This window comes from Pelophylax lessonae, assembly GCF_965119305.1.
Source record: "Pelophylax lessonae genome assembly, chromosome: 4".
NCBI classification, from domain to species: Eukaryota; Metazoa; Chordata; class Amphibia; order Anura; family Ranidae; genus Pelophylax; species Pelophylax lessonae.
In genome coordinates this window covers 650,762,572-650,784,531 of record NC_138771.1, presented here as the reverse complement: position 1 = coordinate 650,784,531, position 21,960 = coordinate 650,762,572, and the positions used below count along the sequence as shown (strand labels likewise).

At 47.3% G+C, this 21,960-nt stretch overlaps 1 protein-coding gene across 1 annotated transcript; it reads left to right on the top strand.

The window, feature by feature from the left end:
• The first annotated feature begins 718 nt into the window (after positions 1–718).
• On the top strand, positions 719–14,756 carry LOC309555182 (motile sperm domain-containing protein 1-like). Its single transcript, XM_082257026.1, has 5 exons — positions 719–950; positions 4,939–5,014; positions 5,438–5,649; positions 5,726–5,890; positions 14,334–14,756. Exons 1-5 carry the CDS (start codon positions 755–757, stop codon positions 14,363–14,365), a joined length of 681 nt encoding a protein of 226 aa, XP_082113152.1. The 5' UTR covers positions 719–754; the 3' UTR covers positions 14,366–14,756.
• The last annotated feature ends 7,204 nt before the right edge of the window (positions 14,757–21,960 follow it).

The window sequence follows — 21,960 nt, the reverse complement described above, 5'->3', positions numbered from 1 at the left end:
GCAGGGAAGGGATTAACAGTGGGTGATCAAGGGGTTAAATGTGTACCTAGGGAAGTGATTCTAACTGTGGGGGGGTGTGGCTTGTGAAATGACCATAGAGACCTGTGATCCTATATAGAAGGATCACATGGTCTCTGTGATCATTCCAGAGAGAAGAACGGTCAGCTGTGTTTACAACAGCTGACCGTTCTTCTCTCTCAGCGGGGAATGATTGCGGGTGTCAGGCGGCAATTGGAGCCGCCTGCCCCGTGCATCGGAGTCCCCGCTGCCGAGTAGAAGCGAGAGCGTGCCAGCGACGGCGCGCACTCGCCTCCTAGCTGTAGGCGCGCGACCGACGTAGCCCTACGTCGTTTCGCGCAGGAGGGCTGCACTGCCGCAGTGAATATGCGGTGGGCGGTCTGGAGGCGGTTAAAAGCATTTGATGTACAGCACTGCGGTATATGTCAGAGCTATATAAATGTATAATAATAATAGTGTGTGACGGTGGGGGAGGGGACATTGGAGTGTAAGCTCCTCTGGTACAGAGACTGATGTGACTGGTTCAGTGATCTCTGTACAGCACTGCGGTATATATCAGAGCTATATAAATGTATAATAATAATAGTGTATGACTGTGGGGGGACATTAGAGTGTAAGCTCCTTTGCTACAGAGACTGATATGAAATAGTATGCAGTGATTGTCCTCTGTCTCCTGTACAGTGTCCCGTCTCTCCGGGGATGTGATGTGACCAATGTGCAGCGTATGTAGCCGGCCATGCACAGGGTTCCCGCCCGAGGGGAAGAAGATGAAAGGAGGACGACCCCCGAGGCCTCTTTGCCTTCCGGCAGCCGCTCCCCCCTCCCCGTCTTCATCTTCCCACCCTCTCTGGACTTCTACGCCGATGACCAGGGCAGCCACAAGCAGGTGCTGACCCTGTACAACCCCTTCCCCCGGGTGCTCCGCTACAAAGGTGAGACTCTGCATTACCGCTCCTTGCAGTGCCGGGGTTTCTTATTTTGTGTGTGTCCCCCCCCCCCCCATGCCGAGAGGTTCTTTCCTCCTAACGTATGTCCCTGGTTATTTATCCTGACACAAGCCTGAACTCTGTGCTAGGTAAACCTCTCCCCCACTACATGAAACATGAGACTGTCAGGTCTGTCCAAACCCCCCCCCCCCCCCATATCCATTACAGATATAATTTTTGTGTCAAGCTTGCACTGCAATATCAGCCTCAATTAATATGAGAGCTGGTTGGTGGCATTTACAAGAATACCCAACTGGTGTATAAAAAAAAAAAAAATTAGAATAGCTGTTCGTTCATCAAAACTGCATGTAAAATATTTCTGTGTGAATGGAGCAACATTGAAAGGAATTGCTGAGGAGCATACTTATTTTGTGTGATAGTCAGCGCCCTCTAGTGGCCTTAATGCTCTTTTTTTTTTTTTTTCTCCCCCATTCGCTCCTCAGGAAATCTAGCCTGAGAACAATCAATTTTGCACCATTTGCACTGAATGAACTCAGTACATGCAGTTTTGATTGACGGAAAGCTATGGCTTTTATAAATATACCCCTATGTATCGGTAGCCTTAGAGAAAACCATAGCGAGATGTAGTCTGGCCCATGCCGCCTATATGCCTCCAGCCCACAGACACATTTCATAGATGACCTCACCCCCTTACCATACACACTCTAAGACCATGATGGGAGGGGGGGGGGGGGCTTTCATTGGTTCCCATCATTTTCTCAATCTTGGACAACAGATGACGGTAGAGATGATTTAGCTATGGTGGACAGCTATAACCGTTAAACAAACTCAGGAACACATATGGGACATTCACATTGGGTGCACGGACAAGGGGCAACTTCGACATTTTACACTTACCAGTTTAACAGTTATAAGATCAGCAGATCCTCTGGTTTGAAACCCTTTCTTATCAGTCACTAGTGGTCCTTATGGCAATGACATATTTTCACTTTTTAGCGAACAAGATGCAGGCCTCTACTTCTTCAAGAAATGAGAGAGGGAGCTGGGTTACACTCTGTCTGACTCTCAAAGTCACTCGCACCACCATCAGCTCAAAAACACAGGAGACCAACTAACAAATACTCACCAGATGGTATGAAGTGCCTAGAAACTGGCCTTTGGCTACCACATGCTGGGGAGGATGTGGTCAACGAGGCTCCTATCTCCACATATGATGAAACCTCCCCATGATCAAACCCTTGTTGAATGAGGTCCAATTGTAAATTAGGGACATCACGGATGAACACCTCCAAGACAACCCATTGCTTTCCTTACTATGTTGCACCCCATTCTCTATCAAAGCTTATAAATGTTGGTTTACCCCTTCTCCTCACCATATAAGGTTTTGGCCCTGTGTACTGAAGGAGGACACAACCTCCTACCGTAAGCATCTGGATCTCTAGAATGGATCCCATTATGGAGGCAGAAAAATGAGTACATCTCTAGGACATCACAGATGGAAACCTCCATGACGACCCATTGCTTTCCTTACTACATTGCACCTAACTCTCTGTCAAAGCTTAAAAAAATTGTGTTACCCCCTTCCCCCCACCACATAAGGTTTGGTCCCCCTATACTGGTGAAGAACACAATCTTCTACTGTAAGCATCCGAATCTCTAGAATGAATCCCATTATGGGGGTGGAAAAATGAGTACATGACTGTTAAGCCAAATTGCAATATTTCGGCAACATGGCTTCACTTCACCCCTAAAAAGGTGTAAACTACTTAAAGTAATTGTAAAGTGCAACAGCAACTGCTGTGTTGAAGATCTGTATCTCCCCTCTCGAAGTGCCTAAGTATAGAAAAAGCTATACTATCAGCGCTCAGTGAACCAGTAAATTGGTAAACAGTAGAGAGAGATCCAGGAGGTGCCACTTATTTTTCGTAGGTCAATGCTTGTTTATTTATTCGAGATCTTCTCTAATCTTACCTTTTTTTTTTTCCCCTACACTTCCTGGTATAGTGAGACACTGGTGACGTAGCCAGGCCTTCACAGATGCACCCTGGGAAGACTACGTCACCTGTGCTCTCTAGGAAGACCTTGTTTCTAAACAAGGCTTTATTTTGGGTAATATTATGGCTGATAATGCCTTGCACCTCACCCTGTGCATGCACCATGTGACATTACAACCCCCCCCTTCCTAAATCCCACAAGATTCCTCAAAATATCACAAGACCTCAGAGGGGAAAGGCTTTTCTTTTTCAACAGATGAGCTAGTGGCGTATGGCGCATGCATTGGATCAGGTGTATGACGTCATCGTGGCAGGACGAGAGTAGCAAGCATGCTAGTTACTTTTTTACTGCTGCTGCTAAGCCACTATGTAAGTCACTGGTTCCTGTTCTGTTTATTATCACTTATTCCTCATACCTATCCTAACTCTATTACCGATTTACCTTACTCCCTCCCCCAACCCCTCCGAAAGCCCCGCCCACCCTTTTTCTTCCCTTCCCTTCACCCTGGATTAAATTGATCCCGGAGTGGACACATAACGGGTCATTACCACACTAGCTAAGGGGTGTTAAGAACAGACATCAGTAATTGAACAATATTTATTAATCCATCACTCCTGTATTGTACTTGCTGTCTGTTTGCTATGCATTTGTCACTTGTAAGATGTAATTGTGATTCTTTTGTTATATTATTTAAATAAAGATTATGTTTAAAATAAATTGTTAGCTGGTGTGCAGGCAATGACAAGCTTTGCACACGTAGAAGGATGACATAACAGACTAACACATGCATTTTTAAAGCCCTCCGCAGTACATCTTCTTGGCCACAAGATGTCCTCAGTTTTCAGGGTGGAATTGACATCCAGTGTCTGGAAGCCTGAGGACAGACTGTGAGTGCAGGGTGTCATGGCTCCGAACCCCCCACCCCCACCCCCCCCGGGCATGGAGCCCAGAGTTGGCTTTAAAAGAGAAGTTTTTATTTAAGAATCCTACTCAACCAGCTGGATGCTGAATCTGTGCCCCGGCGCCTCTAACACTGAGAACCAAGTGACCTTGCACTGCCAATTGCTCGGTTCTCAGAGCTTCCTGAGCAGAGAGCTGGTGACTGCTCTGACTATCACCCCCCCCCCCCCCCCCGCACTCACTGGAGCACTGGGCTGTGGATGAGGTGGGAGCGGCTGGCTCAGGCTCTCAGCGGCTCGCTTAGAGGCTGAGCCGGGTGTCGGTCCAGGCATGTAGCGGATCCCGACTCCATTGTTGCAATTTTGCCAGAGCCTAGACTGGCTCTCTGACATCAGCAGACAGCGGACTTTAGCTCGCTGTCTGCTGAAAACGGGTCACAGGAGTGCAGAATGAACTGTGGTCCATAGGTCCACAACGATCACTCCTGTGATCCATAGGGGAAGTACTGCCAAACGAGCTTTGACTGTACTTCTCCTTTAAGTACTTTAGGACTAGCAGCTGCATACACCGCAACAAGCTGGTTGCTGTGGGGGCACTCAACAGAAGGGAGGGGCCAGGAGCACCGAAGAGGGACCCGAGAAGAGGAGGGCCCGAATCCTGTGCAAAACCAACTGCACAGAGGAGGTAAGTATGACATGTTTGTTATTTTTATTAAAAAAAAATGAGACTTTAAATCACTTTAGGGGGAAAAAATAAAGTAAAGAATAGGGGCACGGCGACTGGTTTTCTTGATAGGCCACACCTCCCATAGCTGAAAATTTCACAGCACAGGCATTTGATCTGCAGTAACATCTGCAAAATTGTAATAGATTGCTATAATAATCTGCCAACAGACCAGACTGACACTAGGTCCCTACCAGAGCACTTGCAGCAAGGTGCATATATACTGTACAAGGTCAACAATTTGGGTTTTGTAGCATTCATATACATTTCTAATAAAAGTGGAGGAATTGTGTATGTGTTCTCCTTCCTCCCATAATGCTGTGCTCAGATCATTGTCTTCTCTTGTCTCTGGCAGTTCTCTCCACGGCCCCCCTACGATACACAGTGGTGGATGCTGAAGGACTGGTCAAGCCGAACTCCTGCATTGACATGTGAGAGCAAATCGCCCCTCCCATTCCAGTTCTGACCAATCATTGGTTTCCAGTTTTTTATAGCTCTGACATATACCGCAGTGCTGTACAGAGAACACTGAGCCAATCACATCAGTCTCTGTACCAGAGGAGCTTACACTCTAATGTCCCCCCACAGTCACATCAGTCTCTGTACCAGAGGAGCTTACTCTCTAATGTCCCCCCACAGTCGCACACTATTATTATTATACATTTATATAGCTCTGACATATACCGCAGTGCTGTACAGAGATCACTGAGCCAGTCACATCAGTCTCTGTACCAGAGGAGCTTACACTCTAATGTCCCCCCACAGTCACACACTATTTTCATACATGTGTATAAATTTACAAACACGGATAAAAATATACAAATCCTTCAAAGTCGTCTTTCTTCCTTTTGCAGAGTCACTCGGCACCGTGATATCCGGGCTCGGCATTACGGGAGCGCAGACAAGTTCCGGGTAGAGATATGGGAAGAGGGTGGAGGAAGAGGAGTGGGAGGGAGGAAAGACATTCCTGCCACACTACATCCGACCAGACCCCAGTCCAGAGAGAGAATAACCAGTGAATCGCCGAAGTGGCACCCACCTTCCCATGTCTTCTCAGTGCGCCATGGTAGGAGAAATACATTTGTATAGTTGGACTGAGGAAGAGGGAGCTTTGGTAAAACTCTGTATATTTCTCTCCACAGGAGTCCCTCGCCCGCTGTCCCCTGGCCTGTTTGGGCTGTACATTCTGGTGGGATTGGTATCTCTGGTGGTCCTGATGCTTCCATTACATGGAGACCCCCGGAGCTTCCTTCATGAGAACCTCCATGTGTCAGTCGTCCAGAAACTTGTTGCTGCTTACGTGTTAGGTATGAACCTAATAATTCAGTCTCTACTGAGTCTTCTCTGCTTAGGATCCTGTCTCTATAGATTCTCCTCTACATAAGCCCATCTCTCTAGAGGTTTTCTGTATGATCCTTTTCTCCAGATTCTCCTCTCTATGATCCCATCTCCCCATAGCTTTGTCTGTATTATCTATCTCTGCTCAGCCTCCTCTTTACAATCCAATCTCACTATAGCCTCCTCTTCTCCTTGTGACCACGTCTCCAGAGCTTCCTCTCTATGATCACAGCTGTCCAGAGCTTCCTCTCTACCATCACATTTATCCAGGGCTTCCTCTCTATTATCACATCTCCAGAGCTTCCTCTCTATCATCACATCTCCAGAGCTTCCTCTCTATCATCACATCTCCGGAGCTTCCTCTCTATCGTCACATCTCTAGAGCTTCCTCTCTATTGTCACATCTCTAGAGCTTCCTCTCTATTGTCACATCTCTAGAGCTTCCTCTCTATCGTCACATCTCCAAAGCTTCCTCTCTATCATCACATCTCCAGAGCTTCTTCTCTATGATCACAGCTGTCCAGAGCTTCCTCTCTACCATCACATTTATCCAGGGCTTCCTCTCTATCATCACATCTCCAGAGCTTCCTCTCTATTATCACATCTCCAGAGCTTCCTCTCTATCATCACATCTCCAGAGCTTCCTCTCTATCATCACATCTCCAGAGCTTCCTCTCTATTATCACATCTCCAGAGCTTCCTCTCTATCATCACATCTCCAGAGCTTCCTCTCTATCGTCACATCTCTAGAGCTTCCTCTCTATCGTCACATCTCTAGAGCTTCCTCTCTATCGTTACATCTCCAAAGCTTCCTCTCTATCATCACATCTCCAGAGCTTTTTCTCTATGATCACAGCTGTCCAGAGCTTCCTCTCTACCATCACATTTATCTAGGGCTTCCTCTCTATCATCACATTTATCCAGGGCTTCCTCTCTATCATCACATTTATCCAGGGCTTCCTCTCTATCATCACATCTCCAGAGCTTCCTCTCTACCATCACATTTATCCAGGGCTTCCTCTCTATCATCACATCTCCAGAGCTTCCTCTCTATCATCACATCTTCAGAGCTTCCTCTCTATCATCACATCTATCCAGAGCTTCCCCTTTATCATCACACCTCCAGGGCTTCTTTTCTATGATCATGTCTTCAGAACTTTCTCTCTATGATCTATCCAGAGCTTCCTCTCTATCATCACATCTATCCAGAGCTTCTTCTCCATCATCACATCTATCCAGAGCTTCCTCTCTATCATCACACCTATCCAGAGCTTCTTCTCTATCATCACATCTTCAGGGCTTCCTTTCTATAATAACGTCTCCAGTGCTTCCTCTCTATCGTTACATCTTCAGGGCTTCCTTTCTATGATCATGTCTCCAAAGCTTCCTCTCTATCATTACATCTCTGTAGAGCTTCTTCTCTATGATCACATCTATCCAGAGATTCCTCTCTATCATCACATCTCCAGGGCCTTCTCTTTATCATCACATCTATCCAGAGCTTCCTCTCCATCATCACATCTTTAGGGCTTCTTTTCTATGAGCACACCCCCAGAGCTTCCTCTCTATCCTCGCATCTCCGGGGATTTCTTTCTATGACCATGTCTCCAGAACTTTCTCTCTGTGATCATGTTTCCAGGGCTTCCTTTCTATAATCACGTTTCCAAAGCTTCCTCTCTATGATCACATCCCTGTAGAGCTACTTCTCTATGATCACATCTACCCAGAGCTTCCTCTCTATCATCACATACTCAGGGCTACTTCTCTATCATTACATCTATCCAGAGCTTCTTCTCTATCACCGCAGTTCCAGGGCTTCCTCTCTATGATCATGTCTCCAGAGATTCCTCTCTATGATCATGTCTCCAGAGATTCCTCTCTTTGATCATGTCTCCAGAGATTCCTCTCTATGATCATGTCTCCAGAGATTCCTCTCTATGATCATGTCTCCAGAGCTTCCTTTCTATAATCATTTCTCCAAAGCTTCCTCTCTGTCATCAACTCTCTTGAGTGCCTGCTCCATAAACACATCTATCTAGAGCTTCCTCTCTATGATCACATCTATCCAGAGCTTCCGCTCTATGATCACAGCTATCCAGAGCTTCCGCTCTATCATCACATTTATCCAGAGCTTCCGCTCTATGATCACAGCTATCCAGAGCTTCCGCTCTATGATCACAGCTATCCAGAGCTTCCGCTCTATGATCACAGCTATCTAGAGCTTCCTCTCTATGATCACAGCTATCCAGAGCTTCCGCTCTATGATCACAGCTATCCAGAGCTTCCGCTCTATCATCACATCTATCCAGAGCTTCCTCTCTATCATCACATCTATCCAGAGCTTCCTCTCTATCATCACATCTATCCAGAGCTTCCGCTCTATGATCACAGCTATCCAGAGCTTCCTCTCTATGATCACAGCTATCCAGAGCTTCCTCTCTATGATCACAGCTATCCAGAGCTTCCGCTCTATCATCACATCTATCCAGAGCTTCCTCTCTATCATCACTTCTCTCTAGATCAGGGATATTGAATAAAAATTTGCAGAAGTGCAGTCAGTAAAAAATTTTTCCAGCAGAGGTTTGAATCGCATGTTTGATTCCTAATTGCACCTTAGAGCATCGGCAAATGCCACGCGTTTTCGTGAGTGCCAAACTGCATGGTACTGCAGCGCTATGCGATTCGGTGCGGCACAATTTAAAAGAAAAAAAGGGCTAGGGACTTATTTTTCTGTGTTTCTGTATGTAAGATCACTCATTGAAATGAATGGGCTGCCCACACGCAGAACGCAGGGCGCAGTGTTTTAAACCTAGCCTCAGATCCTTCACATCACAATCCATTTATTACAACACAGTTCTAAGTCTCCCATGCACATCACAACCCCCCCATTTAAATCACAACCCTCCTTAACATCAAGATCACCCCTTTAGATCACAGCTCCCCCTTAAAATCACCCCTCTCCTTCACATTTTGGTCCTCAGCCCCCTCCTCCTTCACATTCCTGTCGCTCCCCCCCCCTTTATATCCCCCTTTATATCGCCCCCTCCTTTTTCCTATTCCTGCACTCCCTGGCTTCCCCTCATCCTTCACAGCAGTGACATAGCCCTCTTCCCTGTCCTACCTTACATGGGGCAGAGGGCTGGAGGCACAGCAGTGACATAGCCCTCTTCCCTGTCCTACCTTACAGAGGGCTGGAGGCACAGCAGTGACATAGCCCTCTTCCCTGTCCTACCTTACAGAGGGCTGGAGGCACAGCAGTGACATAGCCCTCTTCCCTGTCCTACCTTACATGGGGCAGAGGGCTGGAGGCACAGCAGTGACATAGCCCTCTTCCCTGTCCTACCTTACATAGGGCAGAGGGCTGGAGGCACAGCAGTGACATAGCTCTCTTCCCTGTCCTACATTACATAGGGCAGAGGGCTGGAGGCACAGCAGTGACATAGCTCTCTTCCCTGTCCTACATTACATAGGGCAGAGGGCTGGAGGCACAGCAGTGACATAGCTCTCTTCCCTGTCCTACATTACATAGGGCAGAGGGCTGGAGGCACAGCAGTGACATAGCTCTCTTCCCTGTCCTACATTACATAGGGCAGAGGGCTGGAGGCACAGCGGTGACATAGCTCTCTTCCCTGTCCTACATTACATAGGGCAGAGGGCTGGAGGCACAGCGGTGACATAGCCCTCTTCCCTGTTCTACCTTACATAGGGCAGAGGGCTGGAGGCACAGCAGTGACATAGCCCTCTTCCCTGTCCTACCTTACATGGGGCAGAGGGCTGGAGGCACAGCAGTGACATAGCCCTCTTCCCTGTCCTACCTTACATGGGGCAGAGGGCTGGAGGCACAGCAGTGACATAGCTCACTTCCCTGTCCTACATTACATAGGGCAGAGGGCTGGAGGCACATCAGTGACATAGCCCTCTTCCCTGTCCTACCTTACATGGGGCAGAGGGCTGGAGGCACAGCAGTGACATAGCCCTCTTCCCTGTCCTACCTTACATGGGGCAGAGGGCTGGAGGCACAGCAGTGACATAGCCCTCTTCCCTGTCCTACCTTACAGAGGGCTGGAGACACAGCAGTGACATAGCTCTCTTCCCTGTCCTACCTTACATAGGGCAGAGGGCTGGAGGCACAGCAGTGACATAGCTCTCTTCCCTGTCCTACATTACATAGGGCAGAGGGCTGGAGGCACAGCAGTGACATAGCCCTCTTCCCTGTCCTACCTTACATAGGGCAGAGGGCTGGAGGCACAGCAGTGACATAGCCCTCTTCCCTGTCCTACCTTACATAGGGCAGAGGGCTGGAGGCACAGCAGTGACATAGCTCTCTTCCCTGTCCTACCTTAGATAGGGCAGAGGGCTGGAGGCACATCAGTGACATAGCCCTCTTCCCTGTCCTACATTACATAGGGCAGAGGGCTGGAGGCACAGCAGTGACATAGCCCTCTTCCCTGTCCTACATTACATAGGGCAGAGGGCTGGAGGCACAGCAGTGACATAGCCCTCTTCCCTGTCCTACCTTACATAGGGCAGAGGGCTGGAGGCACAGCAGTGACATAGCCCTCTTCCCTGTCCTACCTTACATAGGGCAGAGGGCTGGAGGCACAGCGGTGACATAGCTCTCTTCCCTGTCCTACCTTACATGGGGCAGAGGGCTGGAGGCACAGCGGTGACATAGCCCTCCTCCCTGTTCTACCTTACATAGGGCAGAGAGCTGGAGGCACAGCAGTGACATAGCCCTCTTCCCTGTCCTACCTTACATAGGGCAGAGGGCTGGAGGCACAGCAGTGACATAGCCCTCTTCCCTGTCCTACCTTACATAGGGTAGAGGGCTGGAGGCACAGCAGTGACATAGCCCTCTTCCCTGTCCTACCTTACATGGGGCAGAGGGCTGGAGGCACATCAGTGACATAGCCCTCTTCCCTGTCCTACCTTACATAGGGCAGAGGGCTGGAGGCACAGCAGTGACATAGCCCTCTTCCCTGTCCTACCTTACATGGGGCAGAGGGCTGGAGGCACATCAGTGACATAGCCCTCTTCCCTGTCCTGCCTTACATAGGGCAGAGGGCTGGAGGCACAGCAGTGACATAGCCCTCTTCCCTGTCCTACCTTACATAGGGCAGAGGGCTGGAGGCACAGCAGTGACATAGCCCTCTTCCCTGTCCTACCTTACATAGGGCAGAGGGCTGGAGGCACAGCAGTGACATAGCCCTCTTCCCTGTCCTACCTCGCAGAGGGCTGGAGGCACAGCAGTGTCATAGCCCTCTTCCCTGTCCTACCTTACATAGGGCAGAGGGCTGGAGGCACAGTGGGTCTAGGGCTGACATCAGGAGGCAGGACAGTTTCTGGTGGAGGGCTGGAGCTGCACTACTTTTCCTGGTAACCTGCTTGTGATTGGTTACTTGGACCACCCTGCATCCTAGCAAACAATCACCTGCTGGTTAACTTAAAAAGTTGACTCGGCAGCTCTCCCGATCTCCATCCCGGAAGAGTGGAAGAGCCAGGGGTCTGGATGGGACAGTGACTTGGTGCAAATCCCAAACGCTACTTGTCATTTAAAGATGCCTGCTTTGGAGCTTCATTCTGTTATCCCATATTAATTTATTTTGCATTATCCATTTTGTTTGGATTGTCCATTTTTCGTTATGCCCTTTCTCCCGTTACCTTTTCCTTTCCAAGTATCCTTTCTGTTAATATAACTAGTAATCGTGTTACGCTGTCAAAATAAAATGTATGTGCACATCTTAATATCATCCAATAAAGTGATAAAACAAATTAGTTAAAATTAAATATATTAGGGATCAATTTGTGCAAATATTAATACATAAAAAGTCCAAAGGAATCCATCAGTGAGAAAAAGTGCTCGGTGCAAAAAGTTGATAAGTAGATATATGTGTCATCAAGATCCAATAATCCAATGTAAGTAAAAAAACGCTTCACACCCAGGTGCACTCCCCACTCACAGGCCGCTTACCAGCTGCTAAGACCTCAGAGATGGAGATCTGGCTGCGCCTCATGGAAGTATCCCACTGGGATGGATGGGTACCGTGATCTGGGACTCAGGAAAGAGTTACCACACAACCAAGGCAAGCCACATTAAACTCAGTATGGGATGAAAACCGAGAGGGAACCCTTGGTTGTGTGCTAACTCTTTCCTGAATCCTGGATCACGGTACCCATCCATCCCAGTGGGATACTTCCATAAGGCGCAGCCAGAACTCCATCTTGAGGTCTTACCAGCTGGTAAGTGGCCTGTGAGTCGGGTGCATTTGGGTGTGAAGCGTTCATTTATATTGGATTATTGGATCTTGATGATACATACTGTATATCTACTTATGAATGTTTTGCACCGATCTTTTTTTCTCAATAATGGATTCCTTTCGACTTTCTTCAAGTGATAACAGCAATGGGGCAGATTTATTTTCATTGACACCAACAATGTGGCAGTATTCCTTCCATTGATGGGAGGAACAATGGGGCAGAATTCCTTCCATTGATGGGAGGAACAATGGGGCAGAATTCCTTCCATTGATGGGAGGAACGATGGGGCAGAATTCCTTCCATTGATGGGAGGAACAATGGGGCAGAATTCCTTCCATTGACACCAACAATGGGGCAGAATTCCTTCCATTGTTGGGAGGAACAATGGGGCAGAATTCCTTCCATTGATGGGAGGAACAATGGGGCAGAATTCCTTCCATTGATGGGAGGAACGATGGGGCAGAATTCCTTCCATTGATGGGAGGAACAATGGGGCAGAATTCCTTTCATTGATGGGAGGAACGATGGGGCAGAATTCCTTCCATTGATGGGAGGAACAATGGGGCAGAATTCCTTCCATTGACACCAACAATGTGGCAGAATTCCTTCCATTGATGGGAGGAACAATGGGGCAGAATTCCTTCCATTGATGGGAGGAACAATGGGGCAGAATTCCTTCCATTGACACCAACAATGGGGCAGAATTCCTTCCATTGTTGGGAGGAACAATGGGGCAGAATTCCTTCCATTGATGGGAGGAACAATGGGGCAGAATTCCTTCCATTGATGGGAGGAACGATGGGGCAGAATTCCTTCCATTGATGGGAGGAACAATGGGGCAGAATTCCTTTCATTGATGGGAGGAACGATGGGGCAGAATTCCTTCCATTGATGGGAGGAACAATGGGGCAGAATTCCTTCCATTGATGGGAGGAACAATGGGGCAGAATTCCTTCCATTGATGGGAGGAACAATCAGGCAGAATTCCTTCCATTGATGGGAGGAACAATGGGGCAGAATTCCTTCCATTGACACCAACAATGGGGCAGAATTCCTTCCATTGATGGGAGGAACGATGGGGCAGAATTCCTTCCATTGATGGGAGGAACGATGGGGCAGAATTCCTTCCATTGATGGGAGGAACGATGGGGCAGAATTCCTTCCATTGACACCAACAATGTGGCAGTATTCCTTCCATTGATGGGAGGAACGATGGGGCAGAATTCCTTCCATTGATGGGAGGAACAATGTGGCAGAATTCCTTCCATTGACACCAACAATGGGGCAGAATTCCTCCCATTGATGGGAGGAACAATGGGGCAGAATTCCTTCCATTGATGGGAGGAACAATGGGGCAGAATTCCTTCCATTGATGGGAGGAACAATGGGGCAGAATTCCTTCCATTGACACCAACAATGGGGCAGAATTCCTACCATTGATGGGAGGAACAATGGGGCAGAATTCCTTCCATTGATGGGAGGAACAATGGGGCAGAATTCCTTCCATTGACACCAACAATGGGGCAGAATTCCTACCATTGATGGGAGGAACAATGGGGCAGAATTCCTTCCATTGACACCAACAATGGGGCAGAATTCCTCCCATTGATGGGAGGAACGATGGGGCTGAATTTCTTCCATTGATGGGAGGAACGATGGGGCAGAATGCCTTCCATTGACACCAACAATGGGGCAGAATTCCTACCATTGATTGGAGGATTGATGTGGCAGAATTCCTTCCATTGATGGGAGGAACAATGGGGCAGAATTCCTTCCATTGATGGGAGGAACAATCCCAACAATGGGGCAGAATTCCTCTCATTGATTGGAGTATTGATGTGGCAGAATTCCTTCCATTGACACCAACGATGGGGCAGAATTCCTACCATTGACACCAACGATCAAGCAGAATTCCTTCCATTGACCCCAACGATCAAGCAGAATTCCTTCCATTGACACCAACAATGGGGCATTGTTCACTCCCACTGTACCCCAGGACATTTTCTATTCCCTCTGGCCACAGTCTGGCCCCCCTAAAGTCTGACCCTTTGTGTAGAAAGTTTGGAGACCCCTGCTCCAGAACCTCCCCTCATTGATCCTGTCTCTCCAGGTGCTCTTTCCCGCCTCTGATGATTTCTTGTGTACCCTCCACAGGTCTCCTCACCATGGTGTTCCTACAAAGCTGACAAGATGGCGGACCAGAGATCCAGATGAAACAGGGACCGGCCTTTAAAAAGCTATTAACAAATCCCAGGGAGCACGCTTCCTACATGTGTGTTCATGTGTATTATCAACAAGACTTTTATAACAACATGTACATACATGTGTGAATGTATTATCCCACCTCAATATACCATGGTGTCATCGCTATAAATGAACATCTCAGAGCCATGTAACTCAAATAATGACACGCCTGATGTGGTGTATGTTGGGGGTCTATTGGGATATCATAGTCTGTGTTCAGTCATTCCCATCTTCTCTGTATACATCCATGTAAATTGTCTATATGTACATTTGCTGTATATATGTCAACGTTACCGCCATAAACGTGGGTAATGTCAACTTTTTCCGGGTGGATTTTATATAAAGGATATTTGCAGGTTATGATAAGCAATGCTAACATTCCAGGCAATAAATGGGAGTATATCACATGAATATACATCATATTACCAAAAGTATTGGGACTCCTGCCTTCACGCACCAAATGCGCTTCTGGAAGAATGGTCAAACATTCCCATAGACACACTCCTAAACCTTGTGGACAGCCTTCCCAGAAGAGTTGAAGCTGTTATAGCTGCAAAGGGTGGGCCAACTCAATATTGAACCCTACGGACTAAGACTGGGATGCCATTAAAGTTCATGTGCGTGCAAAGGCAGGCGTCCCAATACTTTTGGCAATATAGTGTATAATTGCAATGCATAATCTTCCACCTTCATTGTTGGTGGGTATTATGTGCCATATTTGTATTTTCTTTGGACCGCTGAAATGAAAAGGTCTTTTGCAGTATTTCTGCTGTAAAAAATAGATGTGTTCTAATGGAGGGGTCGGGGGGTGCCTACTTACTATGTAATGAGGGTCAAGTGATCCTCTAAAGTGTGTGGGGGGGGGTGCTTACTTTCTATGTAATGAGGGTTAGACTGTCTTCTAAAGGAGAATTCTTACTTTATATGCAATGAAGATCTGGTGGTCTTCCAGATCAGAGGTCTCCCTTTCTAAACAGAGAGACAGATTACTGTCCTTCAGGGTTTAGGGGGGGGCAGAAAATGCCCCAGCATCTGTGGGAGGACGCAATACCTGAGGTTTGGTTGTCAGTGGGAGTAAACAAATTACATGGCGCCTGTGGTCAAAAGGAGGGGGAGGAATAGTGCCCCATCATTTGTATTGGTAGGAGGAATAGTGTCCAATTGGTGTCAGTAGGAGGAATAGTTCAACATCATTGGTGTCAAGGGGGGGGGGGGGGGAATAGTGCCCCATCATTGGTGGCAGTGGGAGGAAAAGTGCCCCCATGATTGGTATAGGTGGGAGAAATAGTGCCTCATCATTGGTGTCAATAGAATAGTGCCCCATCATTGGTGTCAGTGGGAGGAATGGTGCCACATCATTCGTATCAGTGGGAGGAATAGTGCCCCATCATTGGGGTCAGTGGGAGTTATATTGCCCCATCATTGGTGTCAGTGGGAGGAATAGTGCCCCATGATTGGTGTCAGTGGGAGGAATAGTGCCCCATCATTGGTGTCAGTGGGGGGAAATAGTGCCCCATCCTTGACAGCAGTGAGAGGAATAGTGCCCCATCATTGGGGTCAGTGGGAGTTATATTGCCCCATCATTGGTGTCAGTGGGAGGAATAGTGCCCCATCATTGGTGTCAGTGGGAGGAATAGTGCCCCATCATTGGTATCAGTGGGAGGAATAGTGCCCCATCATTGGTGTCAGTGGGAGGAATAGTGCCCCATCATTGGTGTCAGTGGGAGGAATAGTGGCCCATCATTGGTGTCAGCGGGAGGAATAGTGCCCCATCATACAGGAAGAACCTCAGTTTATTCGCCAGTGTCTTGAAGGTGGCTGTTTAAAGTTTTTCAACCTAAATGATGTTCCAGTAAAGGGGTCGTTGTGATCAGATCCATTCGGATGGCTAAGCGCTAAGAAGATGGTACCCGAGCTTCGAGATGGAAAGGAACAAGGTTTTGCCTGTAATGCGACCCGCTGGGCGCTGGACCCTGGAAGTTGAAACCCAGTTCATTATACCCAAGGAGTTTTCCAGCAGGGTGCTGTACAGGTCCAAGAGTGTGGACCCCATAATAATGGTGACCCGGTTCTTGAAGGTCCAGAGATGACAGGGCCTGCCGTGATGGGTGAAGATTGGGTCCTGTTTCAGGATTCTGCGGCGGGACTGGTGAGTTTTTCCCTCTCTTTAAGAAAAAAAAAAGGCTGCAGGGAAAAGTTTTGAGCACTGTTAATTCTCCAGCGCCTGCAGTACCATGGTTGTCCATTAGGGATCAGTAGTCTCTAGGCAAAGATGCCTTGTATAGTGTTGCCTTGCTTTGTGTTCCACAGGGAGGAGCTGAGCTTTGCCACACAGGCCGGGTGGACTGTGAGGTTAGTGAAGGCGCGCCTGCATGTGAGTAACCTCTTGGTTTGCGCCTGCATGCACAGTGAGCATGCATGGAAATGCATGCGTGTGACGTCACGAGCGTGCACATGGCACGGTGTATCGGCTTTGAAAGGCAGGCAAGGTTCGCAGAGCTGATGGCTGAAGCTGCAAGAGACACAGAGCAGGTTTTTCGCTGGGGCACGTGAATCTATGGGGCTTGGACACAGCTGCAGGCACTAGTGTCTGGAGGGGGGTAGTAACTGTGGTAGCTGCGTAAGGCTGGATTACAGTTTTCTACATAGGATAGTGCAAAGGTTTTTTTTTTTTTTTTTTAACCTCAGATCTGGGTCTTACCTAAAGTAAGCAATGTCTTCCAGAAAAAGAAGCCGGGGAGCAGCTGGAAGGGGAGCAGTTGCCCCACCATCAGGATTGGAGGATCCTAGTCTTATTCCTGCTGTGCTAACTTACCCTGAATGACCTAGTAGAGGGGCAGGCTGGAGATTCCTCTTCAGAGGCATTTTAAGCCTCTCACTCTCAGAGGTTGCTGATTCAGTCTCTTCTTACCAAAATGGTCCGGGCTGGTTTTAAATTACCTCCATTAGAGGTGTCAGAAGCCTCCTTTTCTTCATTGGGCTCCTTACGCCCTCAGCAGAGGTCCCAGGCTTTACACCTTTTACTGGAACAGCTGGTGTATGCGGATTGGGATCATCCTGATAAGGTGTTTATGCCTCCAAAAAGGTTTTCCTTGCTATATCCTATGGAGGAAAAGTTTAAAAGAAAGTGGTGTATACCTTTGGTAGACGCTGCTATTTCCTCTGTGAATAAAAATGTATTCTGTCTGGTTGACAATGCCCAGATATTTAACGACCCAGCCGATAAGAAGTTGGAGTCCTTACTAAAAGCCTCCTTTGCCATTGCCGGGTCGGAGGTTCAGCCGGTAGTAGCGGCAATAGGAATTTGCCAGTCCTTAAAAGATCGTTTTAAGAGGTTGGCTAGGAACCTGCACACTCAAGGGGAGACTACCGAGGAATTGGCGGAGCTTCCTCGAGCCTTGTGTTTTGCAGTAGATGCCCTTAAGGATTCCATCCAACAGGTGTCTCGCTTTGCACTTCTCTCAGTACACATGCGCAGAGTCTTGTGGCTGAAGAACTGGTTGGCGGAATTGCCGTGTAAGAAGTTACTGATGGGATTCTCATTCCATGGGGAACATCTATTTGGCGAGGATCTGGATAAGTATATCTAAAATATTTCAGGTGGAAAGAGTGCACCGTTGCCTGTTACAAGAAGGAATAAGCATCCATCTTTTAAGGCGGTCCCTAGTGTTCCTGTGCCTCCTAACACGTCATCTTCCAAACAGTTTCGCCGGCCTCAGCCATCGGGGTTTAGGAGACCTCAGGGTCAGGGCCAGAAAAAACCCATGGCCCAGAGGCCTGCCAAGACAGCCTCCAAGTCTGCTTTATGAAGGGGCGCCCCACTCACACGGGTGGGGGGAAGGCTTCTACAATTCTCAGAGGCTTGGGAAAAGGTAGTACAAGACAGGTGGGTCTTGTCCACGGTGGCTCAGGGCTACAAGATAGAGTTCCGGGAGTTCCCTTCCTCTCGGTTTCTAGGTTCAAATGTTCCCACAAGTTCAGTGAAAATTTAATTCCTGTTCCAGGCCCTAGAACGCTGGTGGGTACAGGGCAATTGTGGAGGTTCTGGCCAGCGAAAGGTTCACGGGTTTTTACTCAAATCTTTTTACGGTGCCAAAATCAAACGGCGAGGTGAGACCCTAGTTCAGTGGTAGCTTCTCTGAAGGAAGGAGAGTTTTTGGCATCCGTAGATATTAAGGATGCATACCTACATGTTCCAATTTTTTTATGCCCCATCAAAAGTTTCTGCATTTTGCAGTGGGGTAGTGTCATTTTCAGTTGTGTCCTTGCCATTCGACCTAGCCACAGCATCCCGTGTTTACAAAAGTCTTAGCCCCGGTGTTGGCATTCTTAAGGTCTCAAGGGATCTCAGTAGTGGGATATCTAGACAATCTATTACTCAAGAATCGATCAGTCCCAGATCCAACGCGGAATGTGACCCTGACAGTCCAGTTCTAGGAAAACCTGGGCTGGATTCTATTCGTAGAAAAATCAGCATTGCGGCCAGTTCAAGTTCTAGAATATCTGGGCCTGATTCTGGAAACAGCTCAGGCAAGAGTTTTTTTGTCTCCAGCAAAAGTCCAGGCCATAAGTCTGGTCTGGATCATAGGAAGGAAGAAATATCCCTCTATATGACTGTGCATGAGATTGCTGGGCAAGATGGTTCCCTCGTTCCAGGCAATCCCTTATGCACAGTTTCATTCCAGGCCATTTCAGGACAGCATTTTGTCCGCTTGGAACAAGCTGTCCAGATCTACTTTGCCAAGGCCCCATATTCCATCCAGCTTTATGGTCGCTGAATTTGAAGTTCTGGCTATTGAAACCAGAATCTTGAAGGATCAAGGGATTTTGGGTGCAGTTCTAGCTACGTTGATAAACGCTAGGAAACCAGTCTCTAGAAAAAATTTCTATAGAGTATAGAAATCTCACATCTCTTTGTGTGAGTCCAAAAGATGACATCCTTGCAAGTAGGTTATTGGAAGAATTCTTGCTTTTCTGCAAAAAAGGAGTGGAATTGAAGCTGGCATTAGGAACTATCAAGGGGCAGATCTCTGCCTTATCGATTTTCTTTCAGAGAACAATAGCAACACACTCGTTGGTGCAAGCATTTCTGCAAGGTGTGATTCACATGGTTCCACCGGTCAAGCCCCCCTAATGCCCCTGGAACCTAAATCTTGTGCTCTCTGCGTTACAGAAGCCACTGTTTGAGCCTATCAGGCATATTCCTTTGGTTCTCTTGGTAAGGAAATTGGGTTTTTTTTTGGTCGCCATAACCTCGACCAGAAGGGTTTTAGAATTAGCAGCCCTTTCTTGCATTTTTTGGTCCTGCACCAGGTCAGTGTGGTCTTGCGTCCCCATCCAGCTTTTTTGCCCAGCATGGTTTCCAGTTTCCATCTAAACCAGGATATCACTCTGCCTTTCTTTTTTCTAAATCCTCGGACCATAGAAGAGAAATGATTACATTCACTCGATGTATTATGGGCAGTCAAAGTCTATTTGAAAATGTCAGCACTAATTTGGAGCACTGATGCTTTTTTTGTCCTGCCAAAAGAGCCTAAGAGAGGCCAGGAAGCAACAAGTTCAACTATTTCTAAGTGGACTCGCCAGGTCATTGTTGAGGTGTATGGATTAAAGGGTAAGGTCCCATCCTTTAGGTTAAAGGTGCACTCTACCAGGAGGGTAAATGCTTCATGGGCAGTGCATCATCAGGTGTCTATGGCTCAGATTTGCACGACTGCTACTTGGACTTCAGTGCATACATTAACTAGGTTCTACCAGGTGGATGTTAGAGCTCGAGAGGGGGCTGAATTTGGATGTAGTGTGCTACAAGCGGCAGTATAGATCCTTTTTTTGTCCGAGGGCGGTCTTGGGATTACTGCGTTCCCTCCCCTAAAGGGCATTACTTTAGAACATCTCAGATTGTCATTATTATGGCCTGCTCTGTGTCCCGTGATGTACGATAAAACTGGATTTCTCCTACAACACACCTGTAAAATCCTTTTTATCACGGACACAGAGGTCCCTCCCCTCTTTTCTGGCATCTTCATTGCTTGCTACAAAAGCTGAGGTTCTTCCTGTATGGGAGGGGTTATTTAGGGGGAACTTCATGTCTAATGGTTTGCCAGTGTCCATTCACCTATAGGTGGCATATAACCCAGATAGTCATTATTATGGCCTGCTTTTTGTCCCGTGATGTACTCCAGGAAAAGGATTTTACAGGTAAGTTGTAGGAAAAATCCAATTATTTTCATCTGGCGAAAGGTCTGGACTGCAGGCAGGCCAGTTAAGCACCCGGACTCTTCTACTACGAAGTCATGCTGTTGTCATAGATGGGGTATGCGGTTTAGCATTGTCCTGCTGAACTATGCAAGGCCTTCCCTGAAAAATGCATCTGGATGGGAGCATATCCTGCTCTACAACCTGGATAAATCTTTCAGCAGTGATGATGCCTTTACAGATGTGCAAACTGTCCATTCCATACACATTAACCACTTAAGCCCCGGAGGATTTGGCTGCTCAAAGACCAGGGCCTATTTTGCGATTCGGCACTGCTTGACTTTAACGGACAATTGCGTGGTCGTGCGACGCTGTACCCAAATGAAATAGATGTCCTTTTTTTCCACAAACAGAGCTTTCTTTTGGTGGTATTTGATCACCTGTGCGATTTATAAATAGTACTATATACTGACAGAGCACAGCCTTCATTTTACAAATTTAAAATGGATAATAAGCCTTTCTCAACCTTCCCAGTTCACACTGCACAATAATATTGTGATATTCTCCGCATACACGGTGGATATGGTAGGAGGACCAATGTGTATGATGAACACAGGTTGCTGAATACTTGTAGTATTAACTACATCTCAATAACATCAGGTTATTTACAATCTTTTGCTGTTGCTTGCTTTGGTGAGTTGCAACAGTCACCAATTAACAGCACACTTCTTATCAATTGGTGGATTTTCCTGTCATCCTTCATTGTGTACAAAGGATAACCTTGTTCCCTGAACTTTAAGCCTAACTCAAGGCGGAAAAAAAAAATGAAAAAAATAAACATATATATATATACATACACACACACACAGTATCTCACAAAAGTGAGTACACCCCTCACATTTTTGTAAATATTTTATTCTATCTTTTCATGTGACAACACTATAGAAATGACACTTTGCTACAATGTAAAGTAGTGAGTGTACAGCTTGTATAACAGTGTAAATTTGCTGTCCCCTCAAAATAACTCAACACACAGCCATTAATGTCTACACTGCTGTCATCAAAAGTGAGTACACCCCTAAGTGAAAATGTCCAAATTGGGGCAAAAGTGCCAATATTTTGTGTGGCCGCCATTATTTTCCAGTACCGCCTTAACCCTCTTGGGCATGGAGTTCACCAGAGCTTCACAGGTGGCCACTGGAGTCCTCTTCCACTCCTCCATGATGACATCCCAGAGCCAGTGGATGTTAGAGACCTTGCGCTCCTCCACCTTCCATTTTGAGGATGCCTCACAGATGCTCAATAGGGTTTAGGTCTGGAGACATGCTTAGCCAGTCCATCA